The sequence below is a fragment of the Oncorhynchus nerka genome, linkage group LG2 (genome assembly GCF_034236695.1).
Source record: "Oncorhynchus nerka isolate Pitt River linkage group LG2, Oner_Uvic_2.0, whole genome shotgun sequence".
Taxonomy (NCBI): domain Eukaryota; kingdom Metazoa; phylum Chordata; class Actinopteri; order Salmoniformes; family Salmonidae; genus Oncorhynchus; species Oncorhynchus nerka.
This window is the reverse complement of record NC_088397.1, coordinates 17,232,315-17,256,628: the sequence shown is the minus strand read 5'-3', so window position 1 is coordinate 17,256,628 and position 24,314 is coordinate 17,232,315. Positions and strand designations below refer to the sequence as shown.

General features: G+C 42.6%; 1 protein-coding gene across 1 annotated transcript; it reads right to left on the bottom strand.

The window, feature by feature from the left end:
* Window positions 1–1,074: 1,074 nt before the first annotated feature.
* LOC115124757 (actin-related protein 2/3 complex subunit 2-B) lies at window positions 1,075–23,103 on the bottom strand. The gene is made up of 10 exons (XM_029654232.2): window positions 22,877–23,103; window positions 21,816–21,850; window positions 21,573–21,685; window positions 19,198–19,243; window positions 16,496–16,682; window positions 14,754–14,847; window positions 11,366–11,492; window positions 10,912–11,012; window positions 10,330–10,430; window positions 1,075–1,351 (listed from the first exon to the last, which is right to left on the bottom strand). Exons 1-10 carry the CDS (start codon window positions 22,948–22,950, stop codon window positions 1,330–1,332), a joined length of 900 nt encoding a protein of 299 aa, XP_029510092.1. The 5' UTR covers window positions 22,951–23,103; the 3' UTR covers window positions 1,075–1,329.
* Window positions 23,104–24,314: the final 1,211 nt, after the last annotated feature.

The window sequence follows — 24,314 nt, the reverse complement described above, 5'->3', positions numbered from 1 at the left end:
TGGACACCACCAGGGAGGGAAGGAGAAAGAGAGGGGTTCTGAAGTTATGGACACCACCAGGGAGGGAGGGAGCAAGGAGAGGTTCTGATGTTATGGACACCCCCAGGGAGGGAGGGAGCAAGGAGAGGTTCTGATGTTATGGACACCACCAGGGAGGGAGGGAGCAAGGAGAGGTTCTGATGTTATGGACACCCCCAGGGAGGGAGGGAGCAAGGAGAGGTTCTGATGTTATGGACACCCCCAGGAAGGGAGGGAGCAAGGAGAGGTTCTGATGTTATGGACACCACCAGGGAGGGAGGGAGCAAGGAGAGGTTCTGATGTTATGGACACCCCCAGGGAGGGAGGGAGCAAGGAGAGGTTCTGATGTTATGGACACCACCAGGGAGGGAGGGAGCAAGGAGGGGTTCTGAAGTTATGGACACCACCAGGGAGGGAGGGAGCAAGGAGAGGTTCTGATGTTATGGACACCCCCAGGGAGGGAGGGAGCAAGGAGAGGTTCTGATGTTATGGACACCACCAGGGAGGGAGGGAGCAAGGAGGGGTTCTGAAGTTATGGACACCACCAGGGAGGGAGGTTGAAAGGAGGGGTTCTGAAGTTATGGACACCACCAGGGAGGGAGAAAGGAGGGGTTCTGAAGTTATGGAGACCACCAGGGAGGGAGGGAGCAAGGAGGGGTTCTGAAGTTATGGACACCATCAGGGAGGGAGGGAGAAAGGAGGGGTTCTGAAGTTATGGACACCACCAGGGAGGGAGGGAGGGAGGGAGGAGGGGTTCTGATGTTATGGACACCCCCAGGGAGGGAGGGAGAAAGGAGGGGTTCTGAAGTTATGGACACCACCAGGGAGGGAGGGAGAAAGGAGGGGTTCTGAAGTTATGGACACCACCAGGGAGGGAGGGAGGGAGGAGGGGTTCTGATGTTATGGAGGGAGGGAAAGGAGGGGTTCTGATGTTATGGACACCCCCAGGGAGGGAGGGAGCAAGGAGGGGTTCTGAAGTTATGGACACCACCAGGGAGGGAGGGAGCAAGGTAAGAGTACCAAATGGAGTAAAAGATATCGTATCAAAACATCATATTTGTTTTTTTATATATATATATATATTTATATAGGACTAATAATGATCTTTTAACTATGCAAAGCAAGGAATGCCCTTTTTATTTGTTTAAGCCTCGATTTCTACTAAGAGACAACTTTATTTAAAAAAAGACACAGGATGTACACGCGCTGGGCGGGGCTTTAGGGGCCTGTGATCCTGTCCAATGTGGAGTCGAGTCTCAGTGTGGCACAATTGGGCATGTCCAGGGGTCAGAGTGCGCGTGTGGACCAGCCTCAGCGGGAGAACGTCTTGCCCCTGAAAACAGACATAAAAAAACAGTTAGCCAGAAATCAATTAAAAAGTCAGACACTTGCCACAGACACTTTATTGGCAGCTCGCCCTAAAGCCTATTCTACAGAGGGCTTGGCATTACTGCTTCTAGGTTTTATTCTGTCAATGTTTTAAAGGAAAACCCTCTCGCCACGAGGTCCAAGGTAGGCTCCTCGCTGGCGCTGACTAGGTGACAAACTTGTTGAAATGTTGCAGTTGAAAGATATAGTTGATAGCTGAAGGTACATACAGTGCCTTCATAAGGTATTTATACCCCTCAATTTATACCCCTATTCCACATTTGTTGTGTTGCAGCCTGAATTCCAAATATAATTCCCCCCCTCGTCCATCTACACACAATACCCCATAATGTCAAAGTGAAAACATGCTTATTTTACAAATGTATTGAAAATGAAATACATGGGGCCTCCCGAGTGGCGCAGTGGTCTAAGGCACTACATTGCAGTGTTTGAAGCGTCACTACAGACCCGGGTTCAATCCCAGGCTGTGTTACAACCAGCCGTGACTCGGAGTCCCAAAGGGCGGCACACAATTGGCCCAGTGTTGGGGAGGGTTTGGCCGGGGGAGCTTTACTTGGCTCATTGCGCTCTATAGCGACTCCTTGTGGTGGACCGGACACCTGCAGGCTGACTGTCAGTTAACCTTTTGCGTGTAGGGGACAGTATTTTCATTTTGACAAAAAAACGTACCCATTTGAAACTGCCTATTTCTCAGCCCCAGAAACTAGAATATGCATATAAATTGTCAGATTAGGATAGAAAACTAAAGATATTGTCTGTGAGTATAACAGAACTGATATTGCAGGCAAAAGCCTGAGGAAAATCCAATCAGGAAGTGCCTCTTATTTTGAAACCTCTCTGTTCCTATGCAAGCCTATCCTCCATTTAAAGGGATATCAACCAGATTCATTTTTCTATGGCTTCAGTCTTTAGACAGTTTCAGGCTTTTATTTTGAAAGATGAGCGTGAAGGATCACATTGCGTAAGTGGATAGGTGGGGGCTCTCAGAGTGAGTTTTTGCACAACTGAGTAAAGCCGCCATCGTTCCTCCCGCTGTTATTGAAAAACCTACACACTGTTGATATATTATCGAATATATATTTTAAAAACATGAAGATTGATTATAAAAAACATTTGACATGTTTCTGTGGACATTATTTGGAATATACATCTGCGTTGTAGTGACCGCTCTTTCCTGTGGATTTCTGAACATAGCGCGACAAACAAACGTCGGTATTTTGGGTATAAAAATTATCTTTATGGAACAAAAGGAACATTTGTTGTGTAACTGGGAGTCTCGTGAGTGAAAACATCCGAAGATCAAAGGTAAACGATTAATTTGATTGCTTTTCTGATTTTCGTGACCAAGCTTCCTGATGCTAAGTGTACATGATGTTATGCTATCGATAAACTTACAAACGCTTGGATTGCTTTCACTGTAAAGCAGAATTTCAAAATCTGAGACGACGGGTGGATTAACAAAAGGCTAAGCTGTGTTTTGCAATATTGCACTTGTGATTTCATGAATATTAATATTTTTTAGTAACATTATTTGACTGTTGCTGCGCTATGCTATTTGCTGAGGAAAATGATCCCGCTAATGGGATGGGTAGCACCAAGAAGTTATTAAACAGTGTTTCCTCCAACACATTGGTGCAGCTGGCTTCCGGGTTAAGTGGGCGGGTGGAAGCGCGGTTTGGCGGGTCGTGTTTTGGAAGACGCATGACTCGACCTTCGCCTCTCCCGAGACCATTGGTGAGAAAAGGGGGGTAAAATAAAGAAAAAAACATACAGTACCAGTCAAAAGTTGGGACACCTACTCATTCCAGTTTTAAATTTAATTTTTTAAAAGGCACTATTTTCTACATTATGGAATAATAGTGAAGACATCAAAACTATGAAATAACATGGAATCATGTAGTAACCAAAAAAAAAAGGTGTCAATATATCAAAATATATTTGAGATTCTTCAAAGTAGCCACCATTTTGCCTTGACAGCCTTTGCACATTCTTGGCATTCTCTCAACCAGCTTCATGAGGTAGTCACCTGGAATGATTTTCAATAAACAGGTGTGCCTTGTAAATTTGTGGAATTTCTTTCTTTCTTAACCCTCCTGCTCGAATTGGACCGATTTACAAATTCTCTCTGAAAAATGTTGTTCATTTAACAATTGAGAGAGAGAGAATCAGGTTAAATGAACATTTTTCAGAGAGAATTTGTAAATCGGTCCAATTCGAGCAGGAGGGTTAAGAAGGAAAGAAATTCCACAAATTTACTTTTAACAAGGCACACCTGTTTATTGAAAATCATTCCAGGTGACTACCTCATGAAGCTGGTTGAGAGAATGCCAAGAATGTGCAAAGGCTGTCAAGGCAAAAATGGTGTCTATAAGGTTCCATGACTTCGTCCATATAGGGCATCTGAACACACAAAATACTTTGCTGCAGAGGATAAGTTCATTAGAGTTACCAGCCTAGGAGCATTGTGGGTGTTTAATTGAACTTTTGTACACCTATGGTGTTTCCCGGTCAAACTTGACCAGTCATTAGAAATGAATGGGTGAGACTACAATTAATGTATAAAATTGAGTTCAGGCACATGCCCATTCATCAGATGGACACACTTCCTATCCCAGAACCCCACATGCATGTGTGTTTGAGCACACACACAAACCTCACTCCCCTTCTTGGCTTCCATGGCAACCCCCACGGGAACCTTTCCCCAACAGATATCTTTCCCCCATGGGAACCACACTTGTTGGCATTCTCACAAACAATCACAACATTGTTTCAATAATATATAGAACTTCTCACAGCTCTGGTAGATAAAGCTTTTGAGGCCTTGCTCACAATCCATTCTGTGGCAGCACAATGACCAAACGATATACTATATGTGAGGTTCTTGATCATAGCTTTCATCATGACACTGGTGAGGAGAGTCCTTGTTAAACTTTGACACAAAGTAGTCTGTGATAAATAGCACAATATGTTTCATCTGAGTATTTGTTAGTCAAAATAATCCATACATTATGCTTTTTTTTTTTTACTCAAAAATGAGTTGTATGAGCTCAGGTCAATGAGGCCTTACAGGCCATAAATTGCAAATAGAAGTTCAAAACGTGTAACGTTCACAAGAACTTAAGTTGATAAAAGATCTAACAACATCAGGTGATAATAAATATATTACTATTGATTCATAATCCACTATAAATGGGGACGGTCATTTTGGACCGGGAAAACAGAATTAATTAACATGAAACGAACACAACAGGAGGGTTAAGGCCCTTGAGCCAATCAGTTGTGTTGTGACAAGGTAGGGGGATACACAGAGGATAGACCTATTATGGCAAGAACAGCTCAAATAAGCAAAGAGAAACAACAGTCCATCACTACTTTAAAGACATGAAGGTCAGTCAATGCGGAACATTACAAGAACTTTGAACGTTTCTTCAAGTGCAGCCGAAAAAAACGCATCAAGCACTATGATGATACTGGCTCTCATGAGGACAGCCACAGGAAAGGAAGACCCAGAGTTCTCTGCTGCAGAGGATAAGTTCATTACAGTTACACGCCTCAGATTGCAGCCCAAATAAATGCTACAGAGTTCAAGTAACAGACATCAACTGTTCAGAGGCGACTGAGTGAACATGGTTGAATTGTTGCAAAGAAACCACTACTAAAGGACACCAATAAGAAGAGACTTGCTTGGGCCAAGAAACACAAGCAACGGACAGACAGGTAGAAATCTGTCCGTTGGTCTGATGAGTCCAAATGAGAGTTTGGTTCCAACCGCCGTGTCTTTGTGAGACGCAGAGAAGGTGAATGGATGATCTCCGCAATGACTGACCTTCATGTCTTATAGTAATGAACTGTCATTTCTCTTTGCTTATATGAGCTGTTGTATTGCCCCAAACATAACACTTTTTTGTATTCAGGACAAACATGTAATTGCTCTGCCACATTTTTTAAGCATTACTTTAGTGCCTTGTTACAAACAGGATGCATGTTTTAGAATATTCTTATTCTGTACAGGCTTCTTTCTTTTCACTCTGTCATTTAGGTTAGTATTGTGGAGTAACTACAATGTTGTTGATCCATCCTCACTCCCATCACAGCCATTAAACTCTGTTTTAAAGGCACCATTGGACTCACTGTCATATCCCTGAGCAGTTTCCTTCCTCTCTGGCAACTGAGTTAGGAAGAACAGCTGTATCTTTGTAGTGACTGGGTGTATTGATACACCATCCAAAGTGTAATTAATAACTTCACCATGGTCAAAGGGATATTCAATGTCTGCTCTGTACATTTAAAGCCATCTACCAATAAGGTGTCCTTCTTTGCAAGGCATTGGAAAACCTCCCTGGTCTTTGTGGGTGAACCTGTGTTTGAAATTCACTGCACGACTGAGGGACCTTACAGAATTAATTGTATGTGGGATGTACAGAGATTAGGTAGTTATTTTAAAAATCATGGACTAAGCACATTTCTACTCCTGAACCTTTAGGCTTGCCATAACAAAGGGGTTGAATCGTTATTGACTCACGACATTTCAGCTTTTCATTTTTTTTATTGTAAAAAATAATTAAAAACATAATTCCACTTTGATATTATTGGATATTGTGTGTAGGCCACTGACATCTAAAAAAAAAATATTTTTGCAATTGAATCCATTTTAAATTCAGGCTGTAACAGAAGATTGGGGCGGCAGGGTAGCCTAGTGGTTAGAGCGTTGGACTAGTAACCGTTCAAACCCCCAGCGCTGACAGGGTACAAATCTGTCGTTCTGCTCCTGAACAGGCAGTTAACCCACTGTTACAAGGCCGTCATTGAAAATAAGAATTTGTTCTTATCTGACTTGCCTAGTTAAATAAAAGGTTAAAATAATATAAAGAAAGGTGGAAAAAGTGAAGGGAATACTTTCAGAAGGCACTGTAGATTAGGGCTGACAATAGTCGACTGGTCAATTGTTTGGTTGATAGGATTGAAATACAGGCCTAAGTAAGTTACGGTATTAAGACTAAACAGGATGGGCTGTTAGTCGACCTCGATTTCTTTAATCGAGCAGTAGTAAAACATCATTATTTTATATCATGGTGTACAAGACACCCGTCTGATTGGTGCCTGTCTGGGTGGACTGATCCATTGTGGAGGCCTTGGGGATGGCACAGTCCAAGACGTGCTACTGGAATTGTATATGGTTACATTATGTCTGGGTGGACTGATCCATTGTGGAGGCCTTGGGGATGGCACAGTCCAAGACGTGCTACTGGAATTGTATATGGTTACATTATGTCTGGGTGGACTGATCCATTGTGGAGGCCTTGGGGATGGCACAGTCCAAGACGTGCTACTGGAATTGTATATGGTTACATTATGTCTGGGTGGACTGATCCATTGTGGAGGCCTTGGGGATGGCAGTCCAAGAGTCCAAGACGTGCTGATCCATTGTGGACTGGAATTGTATATGGTTACATTATGTCTGGGTGGACTGATCCATTGTGGAGGCCTTGGGGATGGCACAGTCCAAGACATGCTACTGGAATTGTATATGGTTACATTACGGAAGAACGGTGCAACACAAATAAAATATAATTTTATAACAAATGTGCTTCCTCCCGTGTTGGATAGTGGTCAAGGTTGTGAAACACATCAGTGTGCTGTATCTACAGAAATAAAATAAATACTTGTTGCCTGTTTGAGTGTAAAAACACACTGACACCGTGAGCACCAAGCCTCACATAACAATTTCACAAATTCAGCCGTTTTTAATCTTTGCTATGCTGAAATAAAGGCTATACAATGCTACCTTATATAATGTTACTTACCCTACATTATTCATCTCATATGCATATGTATATACTGTACTCTAGATCATCGACTGCATTCTTATGTCACTAGCCACTTTAACTATGCCACTTTGTTTACTTTGTCTACATACTCATCTCATATGTATATACTGTACTCGATACCATCTACTGTATGCTGCTCTGTACCATCACTCATTCATATATCCTTATGTACATATTCCTTATCCCCTTACACTGTGTACAAGACAGTAGTTTTGGAATTGTTAGTTAGATTACTTGTTGGTTATTACTGCATTGTCGGAACTAGAAGCACAAGCATTTCGCTACACTCGCATTAACATCTGCTAACCATGTGTATGTGACAAATAAAATTTGATTTGATTTGATTTACACTTTTTCATTAGACCAGCCTCTAGTATTACTTAGTGTTGTTTACACGGTTACAAATTGCCTGAAGTTATATTTACAATAACCCTCCTTTCCCTTATTGTTACTATGATTATTATAATAATTTATGTCTATCATTAGTAGGCTTAGTATAGCAGCCTTATATAACCACCATCAGACCTGTAGGCCTAAGAGCCCATCTTGTTTAGTCTTAATACCGTAACTTACTTAGGCCTGTATTTCAATACTTGTATAGGCTACTGTATCAATCATTTATTTGTTCATGTCATGACACAGCAAACCACTGGTTAGACTTTACAAAAAAAAAAGTTGGCACACATAGATCTAATATGGACGCAGAGCTTCCTAACTACCATCCTATAGGTCCTCTCCCCAACCCTATTCCTGGAGAACTACCATCCTATAAGTCCTCTTTCCAACCCAGTTCCTGGAGAACTACCATCCTATAGGTCCTCTCTCCAACCCTGTTCCTGGAGAACTACCATCCCATAGGTCCTCTCCCCAACCCTGTTCCTGGAGAACTACCATCCTATAGGTCCTCTCCCCAACCCTGTTCCTGGAGAACTACCATCCCATAGGTCCTCTCTCCAACCCTGTTCCTGGAGAACTACCATCCCATAGGTCCTCTCCCCAACCCTGTTCCTGGAGAACTACCATCCTATAGGTCCTCTCTCCAACCCTGTTCCTGGAGAACTACCATCCCATAGGTCCTCTCTCCAACCCTGTTCCTGGAGAACTACCATCCTATAGGTCCTCTCTCCAACCCTGTTCCTGGAGAACTACCATCCCATAGGTCCTCTCTCCAACCCTGTTCCTGGAGAACTACCATCCCAGCGCTCCATAACAAATTTTTCTTGATCTCCAGTATTTACTACAACTAGTCAAATTTATTCCAGACATCGGACTTCCCTTTTACCTCCTGCACAACCAGTAAACATTCCCGTTACGAGTTTGTCACATCCTCTGCATCCATTTTGCTTTCAAGTGTGTTATGGTGTTCAGAGTTTGTTAGAACCAATTTATTGATGTGACTATGATATGCTATAGGGCAGGCCCTATTGGTCACGTGCATGCAAAGCATACATGTGTCACGTAAAGAGAGCAAGGGTTGAGGGAATAAGCAATATACAGTGTTTATGTGTGGTGGTTGCTGCAGTAGAGAGGATAGAGAGAGACAAAGGGTGTTCGTCAGTCGCTCAATGTTTTTTGTTTTTTTAACAGAGCAAGTCTGAACCAGGCCCGGCACAATCAAATCAATTGCGGTCGGACTCCCTCTAGTCATTTGTGTCTTAATTATTTCATCAAACAGTTTGTGTAAAGCATTAGACCAGCTCAGTATATATATATATATATATATATATATATATATATATATATATATATATATATATAGTTGATTTGATTAAAATACATTTGATGTGTCTATATGGAAAAATACACGTTTAAAAATGTTGACCAATAGATTGGTCGAAAGAACAGACGACTCTTGGTCAACACACAAAAGGTCAGCACATATGGCCTCCATGCAAGAGTAAAAATACAGATACCACACCTTCCAACTAAATGTTGACCCAACTATGTCAACTACCGCTGACTAAATCCCAGATTGTGAAACAAGAGTACACCCCTGCTTCCTTCCACCCAGAGCAGAGCTCCCTGAGGATCAGTGGCATAGAATTCCCCGGAGTCACAGTTAAATATTCATATTTAGACAAGGCCTCTTCTGTTTCAGACAGAGAGGGGGAGTGCTGGTCAGATCCACAGATCCCACACAGCAATAGGGACCAAACTGAGTGTGCGAGTGAGTGGGGGGAGCTTGTAAAAATTCCACCTGAGCCCACTTCAAACAGCGCTGCTCGTGTCAAGTCAGTTCTAGTAGTACACACACAATGAACACAACTGTTGAAACAAGACAGCCCTCACAAACACCGTAGCCTACAGACAAGAACATTACAGGAGGGTTCTAAGGAATCTGTAGAAGCTATTCTTTTATCAGCTTCTAAGGAACCTCTACAATCCATTATCAGCTGTGGTTTGGGTGAAGGCTGCAACTTGGTACCAGAGACGTAGAGAGAGTACACACTTCCACCCTGGCTCTCTCTCTCCATCTGACTGCTGTTCACCACACAGGCGCTGATGAGTGTGTGTTTGGTGTTGGTATAGAATTAAGAAAGGAATGTTGAGGTGGGCGAGGGACGTGAAAACATTTCAACACACAAAATGAAGCATTATCAGGGACAATAAGATCTGGGGACATGGTGAAAGTAGCCCGTGTGATTCAATAAATGATAACAGATTAACTGATCTCTGATCTTTGAGAACAGGCTGCACTCACAGGCACACACAGCAGGGTGAACTTCCCATATGACTTGTTTTAAAGGACAGAAGTGTCCTACAGGCAGTGAACCCAATGGCTGGCAGTGGAATAAGTCAGACCTGGGTCCAAATAGTATGTTCATTTTTTCAAATATTTGAGCGTTTTGTTCGAGCATTGGCTGGAGTGCCAGGTGGGTGGGGCATGCACTTTTGGGACTATTCCATTAGTTCCAGGCTTGCTCAATCAAGCACAGTCCAGGTATGGGACCATATTCTAAAAGCATCTGAGAGTAGGTGTGCTGATCTAGGATCCCCTCCCACATAAACATGTAATACTATCCAGTGAGCCAAAAGGCTAACCTGATCCTAGATCAGCACTCCAACGCTGGAGTGCAGAGCAGCAGTAACTTACGACATGGTCTTCATCTCCTTCTTCTCAGCGTCGGGTCGAGCCCTGTTCAACACCTTGAGGAAGTCAGAAGTCTTAGCCCTCATACGTGTGTGGATGTAGGCCTGGAAGGGGGGGGGGGGACGACGACGACACAGAGACATACCTTAATACACACCTACCGAACCAACAGCTCACTGACATGCACACTAATTGACCCAATTGACCTCAACTCATACCAGGCAGGAATCTGAAAAGCACATATTTACACGCCCGTAAGTGTTTACGATGGAAAGCCCATCAGATACCTTTATGATCACAGACTGCAGGTTTTTACCATGCTAGTGCCGGTAAAGTAGGGCAGGTAAAACAGGGCCCTAGTTAGGGCAGGTAAAGTTATTCCCTCAACCCTTACTTAAAGCTATGTCCAGAAAACTGATCCTTTACATGGTAGTAAAGGTATGGTAGGGTCCTTGTAAGGGCAATAGTTAGTGCTCATCAAGGAGCACTATATTGGGTAATGCAGGTATAGTAGTGTCCTAGTTAGGGCAGTGCAGAAGTTGGGACTAATAGGGTCCTAGTTAATATACTAGTTAGGGAAGTCACCTTGGAGCACTTTATGTGGTAGTGCAGGTAGTCCCTGAAGGTGTGGATGAGGTTGATGGTGTTGTCTCTGGCGTTGGCGTTGGTGTGACGTGGGAACAGGACTGAGAGGACAGGAGAAATAACACACATTACCACAAAGACATTGGAATTAGGCTGATGACTGACCTGATATTCAAGCTAATGTTTGTTTATGATCATCCACTGACTACTTTCTATCATGTCACTAGCGTTGGAAAACTACTAATTAATTGCATGTCTAGTTTAAGTTAAAATATATATATTTAACAGTCACACAATTCAGCTCTAGGCACCTTCTTGTACAGTAAACCCATGTAATTCACAGGAAGGCCCAACATCCCATTTGGAAGATTCCAGGAATCAGAATAGAATAAGCAGAAAATCCAGAATCCTCCAACCAGGATTTCTGTAAAACCTGGGAATGGTTGGTACAGACCGAAGGTGATGTAGCCGATGTTGTCTCCAACGGCAGCGTCAGTGTCCTTCAGCTCCAGGGGCGGCTCCCGGTGGCTGAACAGAACCTGGGGGGCAGTGTGACTGGCTCGCCGACCCTCCTTAAACTCCTACACACAGAGACACAGAGAGCAACACAGACAGACAGAGAGCGACACACACTAAGGTTGTCCATGACAAATACCTAATAGTGTAGAGAGCAAATAAGATATTTCATAAATCATTTGCACAGACATGGAGGTGACGGGGTTTCTGGATTACTGTTGTGAACTACCTTTAGGCAACAGTGCAAAGATACTTGGCAACCTTTCTCCTTTTCACAACCATATGGACAACTACATACTGTATTGTAATTACATCATTTTGTAATGTACATAGTAGAGGTCGACCGATTATGATTTTAACGCCGATACCGATTATTGGAGGACCAAAAAAGCTGATACCGATTAATTGGCTGATTTTTTTAAATGTATTTGTAATAATGACAATTACAACAATAGTGAATGAACACTTATTTTAACTTAATACATCAATAAAATCAATTTAGCCTCAAGTAAATAATGAGACATGTTCAATTTGGTTTAAATAATGCAAAAACAAAGTGTTGGAGAAGAAAGTAAAAGTGCAATATGTGCCATGTAAAAAAGCTAACGTTTCAGTTCCTTGCTCAGAACATGAGAACATATGAAAGCTGGTGGTTCCTTTCAACATGAGTCTTCAATATTCCCAGGTAAGAAGTTTTAGGTTGTAGTTATAGGAATTATAGGACTATTTCCCTCTATACCATTTGTATTTCATTAACCTTTGACTATTGGATGTTCTAAAAGGCACTTTAGTATTGCCAGTCTAACAGTATAGCTTCCGTCCCTCTCCTCGCTCCTCCCTGGGCTCGAACCAGCAACACAACGACAATTAGAGCGTGCTAACTAGCTAGCAATTTCACTTCGGTTACACAAGCCTCATCTCGGGAGTTGATAGGCTTGAAGTCATAAACAGCGCAATGCTTGACGCACAACGAAGAGCTGCTGTCAAAACACACGAAAGTGCTGTTTGAATGAATGTTTACACGCCTGCTTCTGCCTACCACCGCTCAGTCAGATACTTGTATGCTCAGTCAGATTATATGCAACGCAGGACACGCTAGATAATATCTAGTAATATCAACCATGTGTAGTTAACTAGTGATTATGATTGATTGATTTTTATAAAGAAGTTTAATGCTGTAAGGTTGCAAGATTAGCTCCCCCGAGCTGACAAGATGAAAATCTGTTGTTCTGCCCCTGAACAAGGCAGTTAACCCACCGTTCCTAGGCCATCATTGAAAATAAGGATGTGTCCTTAACTGACTTGCCTAGTTAAATAAAAGGTATAAAAAACACATTTAAAAAATTTTTTTTAAAATAGGCAAATCAGCACCCAAAATACCGATTTCCGATTGTTATGAAAACGGCCCTAATTAATCGGCCATTCCGATTAAATCGGTCAACCTCTAATACATAGTGCTGCCAAGCTCGTTTTAATCATGCGAGAGGCGGTTCCTGTTAAGGGTGATGAAAACTTGAGTAGGGAGGCACGATATCAGTGAACATATCGGAATCTGACAATATTAGCTAAACATGACAACATCAACAAAATATTTCTAGTTTAACGCTGATGTGCAATACCGATGTCAAAGCTGACGAGCATACCTATAATGTAATGTAGCCACGTAAAATGTTGCGCTACACAGCAATCCTAACCTGGCCCACCATGTCTGCTGTGTGGATCGAGCACTCAACAAGACGAGCAGTCATTTGAAAGAGTAACAACATTTCAGCGAGACAACTCAATGGCCAAATCCATTAACGCCAAGATAATGGAATTCGTTGTCCTTGACAACCATTCTCTGTTGTGGGTGATGTTGGCTTTCGCCGACTGGTCGAGCACCGATACACACTACTAAGTGTGCTATTTTTCTAGATGTTGCCCTACAGGAGTTACACAGTAATAGCGTCACTGCTATTAGCTTCACGGCTGACATTTGGACCAGCGATATCAGCATGCTGAGTCTGACAGCACAGTGGGTCGACAAGAATTTCAGAATGAGGAAGGTCATATTTCATGCTCATGAATGTGCTGGTTGTCATACTGCTGCTGCCATTTCAATGGCATTTGAGAACATGTTTGAAACATGGAAACATGAACACAGTAGCTAGCTCCATTCAAAACAACTGACTGGAGAAATAAGCTGATCAACTGCAGCCGTGATGCCCTCTGTCACGGCATTGAAACGCCTACTCAACAAAACTGCCCACACAGGCAGTGAACAAGCGAGTCGGTGGCATTCTCTTTACTGTGTCGCCACCATGCTTGATGCCATGTACAAGGACTGCTACCTTGATGCAGACGAGACAGGGTTAATGTGAAATGTTACACAGCTGGACAGGATGGAAACAGATACAATGACAGTGTGCACCGAGAAAGAGAGACCAGGACAAGATGGAAACAGACACAGTGACAGTGGGCACCGAGGAAGAGAGACCAGGACAAGATGGAAACAGACAGTGACAGTGGGCACCGAGGAAGAGAGACCAGGACAAGATGGAAACAGTGACAGTGGGCACCGAGGAAGAGAGACCAGGACAAGATGGAAACAGTGAGTGGGCACTGAGGAAGAGAGACCAGGACAAGATGGAAACAGATACAGTGACAGTGCGCACCGAGGAAGAGAGACCAGGACAAGATGGAAACAGATAGTGACAGTGCGCACCGAGGAAGAGAGACCAGGACAAGATGGAAACAGATAGTGACAGTGCACACTGAGGAAGAGAGACCAGGACAAGATGGAAACAGATAGTGACAGTGCGCACCGAGGAAGAGAGACCAGGACAAGATGGAAACAGATAGTGACAGTGCACACCGAGGAAGAGAGGCCACGGACAGAGCTGAAACTTCACTGCTTGACATGTATTATGAAATCCTGGTTGAGAATGAAACGACTGAACAAATTAACAACGAAACAGCACAGCAAGTAAGTGAAAGAAATTAGTTTTGATTATGTTTTACTGGTAATGGGGACATAAGTACAAATCGTTATTTACAATGACGGCCTAACCCGGATAACGCTGGGCCAATTGTGCACCGCCTTATGGGACTCCCAATCATGGCCGGATGTGATACAGCCTGGATTCGAACCAGGTACTGTAGTGACGCCTCCTGAACTGAGATGCATTGCCTTAGACTGCTGCATCCATGCGTGTTTTAACTTATTAACAGTACTAAAAGGCCACTAAAATGTTAAATATCGTTTTTTTTTGGCAAGGAAAATATTGGATATCAGCCAAAAATGTAATATCGGCGTATCACTACTTGAGAGAGAAATATTGTTTCACCTGCATGAACACTTTCCCAAGGATGACATCATCGTCGTCTTTGAACACAGTGCTGAACACCACCGTCACTCTGTCCTTCTTGGCCTCCAGATACCTGAGGACAAACACAGGAACATGTCAACAACCAGTAGTCACCTCAGTGACATGGAATACTGGCAGTAGATAAAAGGCTTCTTAGATTTAAAAATATACACAGTACCAGTCAAAGGTTTAGACACCTTTCCTTTTCTTTTTACTATTTTCTACATTGTAGAATGAAGTGAAGACATCAAAAATATTAAATAACACATATGGAATCATTTTATATTTGAGATTCTTCAAAGTAGCCACCTTTTGCCTTGATGACAGCTTTGCACACTCTTGGCATTCTCTCAATCAGCTTCATGAGGTAGTCACCTGGAATGCATTTAAATTAACAGGTGTGCCTTGTTAAAAGTTCATTTGTGGAATTTCTTTCCTTCTTAATGCTTTTGAGCCAATCAGTTATGTTGTCACATGGTAGGGGTGGTATATAGAAGATAGCCCTATTTGGTAAAAGACCAAGTCCATATTATGGCGAGAACAGCTCAAATAAGCAAAGAGAAATGACAGTCCATCATTACTTTAAGACATGAAGGTCAGTCAACACGGACATTTAAACTTTGGAAGTTTCTTCAAGTGCAGTCGCAAAAACTATCAAGCGCTATGATGAAACTGGCTCTCATGAGAACCGCCACAGGACAGGAAGACCCAGAGTTACCTCTGCTGCATAGGATAAGTTCATTAGAGTTACCAGCCTCAGATTGCAGCCAAAATAAATGCTTCAGCGTTCAAGTAACAGACACATTTCAACGTCAACTGTTTAGAGGAGACTGCGTGAATCAGGCCTTCATGGTCAAATTGCTGCAAAGAAACCAACTAAAGGACACCAATAAGAAGAGACTTGCTTGGGCCAAGAAACACAAGCAATAGACTGACCTTCATGTCTTAAAGTAATGATGGACTGTAATTTCTCTTTGCTTATTTGAGCTGTTCTTGCCAAATATGGCCATCTTTTGTATAGCCCCCCACTCACTACCTTGTCACAACACAACTGATTGGCTCAAATGCATTATGGAATGAAATTTCACAAATTAACTTCAATAGGCACACCTGTTAATTGAAATTCATTCCAGGTGACTACCTCATGAAGCTGGTTGAGAAAATGCCAAGAGTGTGCATAGCTGTCATCAAGGCAAAGGGTGGCTATTTGAAGAATCTCAAATATAACATTTGTTTAATACCTTTTTGGTTACTACACGATTCCATAGGTGCTTTTCATAGTTTTGATGTCTTCACTATTATTCTACAATGTAGAACATAGTACAAATAAAGAAAAACCCTTGATTGAGTAGGTGTTTTTAAAACTTGACCGGTAGTGTGTGTGATTGAGATATACACACTTCAAAACCTTATTCCTTAGGATTTATTTTATACTGTTTTGTCATTTTTAATGTGTTACTCAGTGTTTTTATGGGCTATAGCAGTAAAGGCAAAATTCTATATTTCAACAAGTAATTTTTTTGATACCTACAGGGGTCCTAAAATTCAAAATCAAATAACTAAACGATCCATGTCATGACCACCTTAAAACAATTCCATGTTTTAGTAGAACCCCCCCACCCAAAGCCTCAGACTTTTAGTAGTCAACAACAAATAGCATCCTTGTTTTGTCTATGGTTACTTCTATACATTTTCATCCAGGCAGTGCAGCGGCCACCTACATGGACTCGTCGTCTCTGTAGTGGACCACGGCCCTAGTCTCTCCCTCCTTGCCCTCCTCCTGGAACTTGAAGTACTTCTCAAACACCGAGGCGAAGCAGTTCCTCTTCAGCATGCCCGCCTGGTGGATCACTTCCTCCTTATTGGCCGGGACCGCATCCAGGTCAAAGAGCAGGGACACGTTGTAGCCTAGGAGACAGCCAATTACAGACAAGATCAGCTATTGTTCGATATAATTAATAAATCGCTAGAAAACTTCTTAGTAAGAGGTTTACTAACTATGACATGGTGTCAATCTCTGAGGGGAATGGGGGTCAAAACCAGCCTATAGCAAATGACAATAAATACTAATAAAACCCAAATTCTGCATAGACTTTCCAACAAAGTAAACTAAGCAACAAAAAAAACGAACAATGTTTTGGCCTAAATGCAAAGCGTTAGACCTGGTGCCAACCAAAGACAGCGTATGACCCAGTAAACACTATCTATAGTTTCAATCATGGAGGAGGATGTGGGTGCATGGTGTTATTTTCATTGAATGTGTCTAAACTTCAGGCTGTGGAAAAAACTAAAGCAGGAAAACAAGAAGCAGTTGTTTATTTTTTACATTTGAGTCATTTATAGTGATTTACAGTCCCAGCTAGGTGGTGGGACAACCACATACAGTATCTCAGTCCCAGCTAGGTGGTGGGACAACCACATACAGTATCTCAGTATCTCAGTCCCAGCTAGGTGGTGGGACAACCACATACAGTATCTCAGTCCCAGCTAGGTGGTGGACAACCACAGTATCTCAGTATCTCAGTCCCAGCTAGGTGGTGGACAACCACATACAGTATCTCAGTCCCAGCTAGGTGGTGGGACAACCACATACAGTATCTCAGTCCCAGCTAGGTGGTGGGACAACCACATACAGTATCTCAGTCCCAGCTAGGTGGTGGGACAACCACATACAGTATCTCAGTCCCAGCTAGGTGGTGGGACAACCACATACAGTATCTCAGTCCCAGCTAGGTGGTGGGACAACCACATACAGTATCTCAGTCCCAGCTAGGTGGTGAGACAACCACATACAGTATCTCAGTCCCAGCTAGGTGGTGGGACAACCACATACAGTATCTCAGTCCCAGCTAGGTGGTGGACAACCACATACAGTATCTCAGTCCCAGCTAGTGGTGGGACAACCACATACAGTATCTCAGTCCCAGCTAGGTGGTGGGACAACCACATACAGTATCTCAGTATCTCAGTCCCAGCTAGGTGGTGAGACAACCACATACAGTATCTCAGTCCCAGCTAGGTGGTGGGACAACCACATACAGTATCTCAGTCCCAGCTAGGTGGTGGGACAACCACATACAGTATCTCAGTCCCAGCTAGGTGGTGGGACAACCACATACAGTATCTCAGTATCTCAGTCCCAGCTAGGTGGTGGTACAACCACATACAGTATCTCAGTCCCAGCTAGGTGGTGGGACAACCACATACAGTATCTCAGTCCCAGCTAGGTGGTGGGACAACCACATACAGTATCTCAGTCCCAGCTAGGTGGTGGGACAACCACATACAGTATCTCAGTCCCAGCTAGGTGGTGGGACAACCACATACAGTATCTCAGTCCCAGCTAGGTGGTGGGACAACCACATACAGTATCTCAGTCCCAGCTAGGTGGTGGGACAACCACATACAGTATCTCAGTCCCAGCTAGGTGGTGGGACAACCACATACAGTATCTCAGTCCCAGCTAGGTGGTGGGACAACCACATACAGTATCTCAGTCCCAGCTAGGTGGTGGGACAACCACATACAGTATCTCAGTCCCAGCTAGGTGGTGGGACAACCACATACAGTATCTCAGTCCCAGCTAGGTGGTGGGACAACCACATACAGTATCTCAGTCCCAGCTAGGTGGTGGGACAACCACATACAGTATCTCAGTCCCAGCTAGGTGGTGGGACAACCACATACAGTATCTCAGTCCCAGCTAGGTGGTGGGACAACCACATACAGTATCTCAGTCCCAGCTAGGTGGTGAGACAACCACATACAGTATCTCAGTCCCAGCTAGGTGGTGGGACAACCACATACAGTATCTCAGTCCCAGCTAGGTGGTGGGACAACCACATACAGTATCTCAGTCCCAGCTAGGTGGTGGGACAACCACATACAGTATCTCAGTCCCAGCTAGGTGGTGGGACAACCACATACAGTATCTCAGTCCCAGCTAGGTGGTGGGACAACCACATACAGTATCTCAGTCCCAGCTAGGTGGTGGGACAACCACATACAGTATCTCAGTCCCAGCTAGGTGGTGGGACAACCACATACAGTATCTCAGTCCCAGCTAGGTGGTGGGACAACCACATACAGTATCTCAGTCCCAGCTAGGTGTTGGGACAACCACATACAGTATCTCAGTATCTCAGTCCCAGCTAGGTGGTGGGACAGCCACGTACAGTATCTCAGTCCCAGCTAGGTGGTGGGACAACCACATACAGTATCTCAGTAATAGTTAGCTACTTTATTCAGGAAAAATGTACTATCAGCGAAGTCAGTGGTAGTAATATAAGTGTGGGTGTTGGACCTCCGTAAGGGATAGGCTATATGACGCGCTGTGGATAATTCTCTGAGTAGTTGGAGTCATTAACATGGTGACAGTGGAAACTGACATAGGGAGAGTGGACCGTAGTTACATAATACTTACACGCCTCGGGTGAAACCAGGAAGTTCCCATAGACCCGCTTCAGCAGCTGGAAGGAGGGAGGGATTTGGTGTGTTATTATGGACAGTAACAGATAAATGCCCCGACGGAGTCCGACACCAGCTATGCAACATCAGAGAGCCAGAGTGGACTGGTAGAGGTGGATGTCTCAGTGTAGATAATGGTAAGGGGAGATCATAAGCCTTCCCCTAAAACAACAGTTACCCGTCAATGTGGAATCACTGGAATGCAGCCCGAGTTCTGATCAAAAAAGGCAATAATATGCAAATCCAGCGTACACATGTCAAAACAGAGATGACATTACTTCTATTATAAGAAGATGTACTGCAACTCAGTTTCCTCTACAGTAAAACTGCAAGAGTGCACCATTGTGACACATGTATTTATGTATTGTGTAAATCTATTATGTAACACGTAAAGCGGAACATTTCCACACACGAAAATGTGTTTTGTGGGTTAGTGAAGAAAGGTGACAAGGTGTACCAAATTTACACTTAGTGACTGAAAAGGACAGGGCTTGATTACTTGAACATGTTCTCATAAGGCCACTGTTTTTGCAGTAGTTAAACTAGCTTTCTATACCACTACAATGAAGAACAGAGCTGGAAGTAGGACACAAGGCAATGAAGGTAGACATTCATTTTCTATGGTCAGGTGAAAGGACTGGGACATGATTTGGTCCTTTAAAAAACACACTGTTCCTTTCCACAGCCACTGTCGCAGGTAAAAGCAGCAGTAAAATATCCAGTCCTTTGATTCAGTAGTGCTCACAGAGAGTTTCCAGGTAAAAGCAGCACTGTTTTCCATTCCTTTGATTCAGTAGTGCTCACAGAGAGTAAGAAAACAAGTCGACAGGTAAAAGCAGCACTGTTAAAACCTATCCAGTCCTTTGATTCAGTAGTGCTCACAGAGAGTAAGAAAACAAGTGCTCGACAGGTAAAAGCAGCACTGTTAAAACCTATCCAGTCCTTTGATTCAGTAGTGCTCACAGAGAGTAAGAAACAAGGACTGGTAGACTACAGGAAAGCAGTCATGGTGTTCATTAGGCAACATTTAGCTGTCTCAGTCAGCACTTCCTCCTTATAGGGTGAGTCATAAAGCACTTCCTGTTTCTATAAGAAACCACTGCTGCTGCTTTCTTCCATATATGGTGAGGATGTACAAAGCCCTGACATCCTGCTTTACAGACATTCTCCTTCTCAACCAAAAATAAAACATCTACTCTGACACATTTTAAACTACAATTGAAGCTATGATGAGTGCCATGGGTTAGTTTACAAGCACTACATTTTTGTAATTTAGCAGATGCTCTTATACAGAGCAACTTACAGTAGTGAATGCATACATTTTCATCCTTAAAAAAAATCTATATATATATTTGACTCGTTTCAGAAAACTAGCTGCATGTCACACGTCACTACTTCACAAGACCTCCATTTGAACATAAACTAAAAGTATTTTTAGCAAGAAATGCATTCTGGAAGAATGCCTTAATAACAAACTTGTATGCCATATATAAAAACAAATAAAGTTGTTAAATTATGAGCCTAGTTGGTTTAGTCATGGAAAGATACAGCATCCTTCCTGCTAGCAATGATTGGCTGAGAAAAGGAGTGGGCTGGACATGCTGCGAGACGATTTCGGATTGGTCTGCCATGTAGTGCGCTTCTGTCTATAATCTGAACTGGTCAGTATGTGTAGGTAATCCTTTTTAATGCTGATTTAAAAAATATATATTTAAAAAAGAGATCAGATAATAGAACTACATAAGTGTTGCTCTCCTCTTTCTTGAGGACTGAGTTCTGAAATCAGTGGAATTAGAGTATGATATCTAAGGAGAAAATTCTGGCATTTGATTTCAAATATGCAGAGGGAGTCCAAAAGTTAAATCTTTGGTTATTTAGTACATAGCCTCACATGTGAATCATTAAAGAGATGGGTGGGGCTAAAGCTTAAAAGGGTGTGAACGATGCTGAATGGGTGTAGACAAAGAAAAGCTCTCTGTAGGTACCAAAATATTCAAGGGCCATTTTCTCAAAAGTGAGGTTACATGTTTATCAACTTTCAAAGCAGAATTACTTTCCCAATGTTCCTCAGCTGTAGTGTAGGATATACCATTTTCTAGCGCCGAGACTCTACCTTTATCCAATGTAAAAAAAAACATTTCAAATTTTGCTACACAAGACCGAATCAAGCCAGTCGGTCACATAAACTGCCCCCCCCCTTGGGAATCGAACCCACAACCCGGGCGTTGCAAGCACCATGCTCTAACTGAGCTACACAGGACATATCCATCGATTGAATGAAGGGCAAGGGAGGTACAGATGCTGGTGTGTGTGTGTGTGTGTGTCTGTCACCTCATCAGCTCCGTGCTCCTGCAGCTCCTTGTAGAACTTAAGGGAGATGCTGACCATCAGCTTGGTCTTGTCCCCATCGGGGTTGGAGATGTGGTAGAGGACACCATCAAAATCTACAGTTCAGAGAAAAGCCATCAGTTACAAACAAGCACCCACCTGGAAAACTCACTCCTGAAAATAGCATAATATTGTTAAAACTGCATGCTACTGCATGGAAATATTAACCACTAGTCCTTAACTCACCTGCAAATGTCACCTCCACTGCCTCTGGTTTAGTTCTACAAATAGAGGATTATATGTCAAATATGTATGAAACTGAATGCATGATAATATAACAAATTCGGCCATGTTTTGTTGAGTAGTTGTTAACTATAGACAACGCTTAATTTGCTGCCAGTATAATAATATTCTGTAGCAGCAGTTGTTACCATGTTGGCATATTTGTGTAAAACCATTTTGGTTTTCGTGCAACTTGCAATTGCATTTCAAGAAACCACTCATTGGGGTTTAGAAGTTGTCTATAACAGCAGTTCCTCTCCCCAGAGAGTTGCACTGACATGACCCAACTTGGGGATGCTGGAATGCGGAAGAGGCCAACAACGCGATGGCTAATATATTGCTAGCTATACTCGTTAGCAGCTATCTAGTCTGATTATTCTCTATTCATTTCATTGAAATTGAACGACTCTAGCTAATACAAAGTTAACCCATAACGATACGTTCGCTTTCTCAATTCAAAGCGATGAGAGATTAAAGCAAACTAGTTAGCTAGCTACTATACCATGAACTAGAAAAGCAGGTTCCCTTTTACTGCGGTGATTAGCATAGCAGCCAGTTATAGGTATAGTTATCTAGCTAACAATACGGCTGTACATATGTTGTGAAAGCCACCATCACAATTTAAAAATTGGCAGTTCATTGGGACAATAAATGAGGGGATGCCGACAAGCACACGTAACCTAGAGTTCGCTTAGCGTTACCCCCTTATTGGGGCTAGACAGTTATTAGATAGGCTTCCCCTGCCCAGCTAGTCTAGCTAGCCAAAACTAACCAGTGACAGACACACCCCATTATTCCGGCTAAGCGATGCCTCTTGCAGAGGCGCATGCGACTTTATTCAGTTTAACCAGAATATTACTGTACGTGTCAAATATATAGGCCCTGTTCTGTCAATTCCACCAGCCGCACATTTTCCATCCATAATTCATTCATTGTCGAGCAAATAATACTGGCCAGACATTAAGATACGGCTACTGTTAGCTATTCGGAAGCTAGCAAGCTAGTCTGGAACAATGATTTCTCACCCATTGGATGCGCCGTCAAATTTCAACGTCAGCGTCTCTTCTATAATCCGGTTGTTGATTTCTAGCAGAATCATTGCAGCGGACTGGGGAATACGTTTTTATCGAAATATAAAATGTTTTAGATCCTTAGGCTTCTTTGTGTCAAATTCTGCAAATGTTTCTTCCCTGACAGACCGCTTCCGCCGAGTCTTCCGTCTGTCGGCTCTTCCGCTTATTTCATTCCGGACCCCAAAGCAAGGTTGCTCACAGCACAGCCTGTAAGATTGTGGCTGATATTGGTCTAGATATAAAATGTGCACACTGATTGCTTCAATTTTTTTATTATGAACTGGGTGGTTCGAGCCCTGAATGCTGATTAACAGAAAGTCGTGGCAGATCACACCGTATACAACGAGTATGACAAAACATGTATTTTTAACGCTCTAATGACATTGGTAACCAGTTTATAATAGCAATAAGGCACCTCGGGTGTTTGTGGTATATGGCCAATATACCACAGCTAAGGACTGTATCCAGAAACTCCACGTTGCATTGTGCATAAGAACAGCCATATACCACACCACCTCGGGCCTTATTGCTTAAATAACTGCCAGATAACAAAACACATTTAAATCGTTCATGGTTCCTTCTTACTCCTAGTAATAGACAAACCACACGTTTGTAATGTAGTAGGCTATGTAATGCATATATGAAATATACTGTATATATACAGTATCAGTCAAACGTTTGGAAACACCTACTCATTCAATGGTTTTTCTTTATATTTACCATTTTCTACATTGTATAATAATAGTGAAGACATCAACACTATTAAATAACACATATGGAATCATGTAGTAACCAAAAAATTGTTAAACAAATCAAAATATATTTTATATTTGAGATTCTTCAAAGTAGCCACCCTTAGCCTTGATGACAGCTTTGCACACTCTTGGCATTCTCTCAACCAGCTTCATGAGGTAGTCACCTGGAATGCATTTAAATTATTTTGTGTAATTACTGAGCCAATCAGTTGTGTCGTGACAAGGTAGGGGTGGTTTACAGAAGATAGCCCTATTTGGTAAAAGACCAAGTCCATATTTTGGCAAGAACAGCTCAAATAAGCAAAGAGAAATGACAGTCCATCATTACTTTAAGACATGAAGGTCAGTCAATGCAAAACATTTCAAGAACTTTGAACGTTTCTTCAAGTGCAGTTGCAAAAACCATCAAGCGCTATGATGAAATTAGCTCTCATGAGGGCCTCCACAGGAAAGGAAGATTTACCTCTGCTGCAGAGGATAAGTTCATTAGAGTTAACTGCATCTCAGATTGCAGCCCAAATAAATGCTTCACAGAGTTCAAGTAACAGACACATCTCAACATCAACTGTTCGGAGGAGACTGCATGAATCAGGCCTTCATGGTCGAATTGCTGCAAAGAAACCACTACTAAAGGA

What these genes read in the sequence shown, in the direction of transcription:
- LOC115124757 (XM_029654232.2), bottom strand. Translation starts at nt 22,950, where the DNA reads ATGATTCTGCTAGAAATCAACAACCGGATTATAGAAGAGACGCTGACG. An exon ending in AGGAGCACGGAGCTGATGAG is followed by an intron (nt 19,244 to 21,572) that starts GTGACAGACACA and finishes CCCTCCTTCCAG; the next exon opens with CTGCTGAAGCGGGTCTATGG. An exon ending in ACCACATAAAGTGCTCCAAG is followed by an intron (nt 10,431 to 10,911) that starts GTGACTTCCCTA and finishes CCCCCCTTCCAG; the next exon opens with GCCTACATCCACACACGTAT.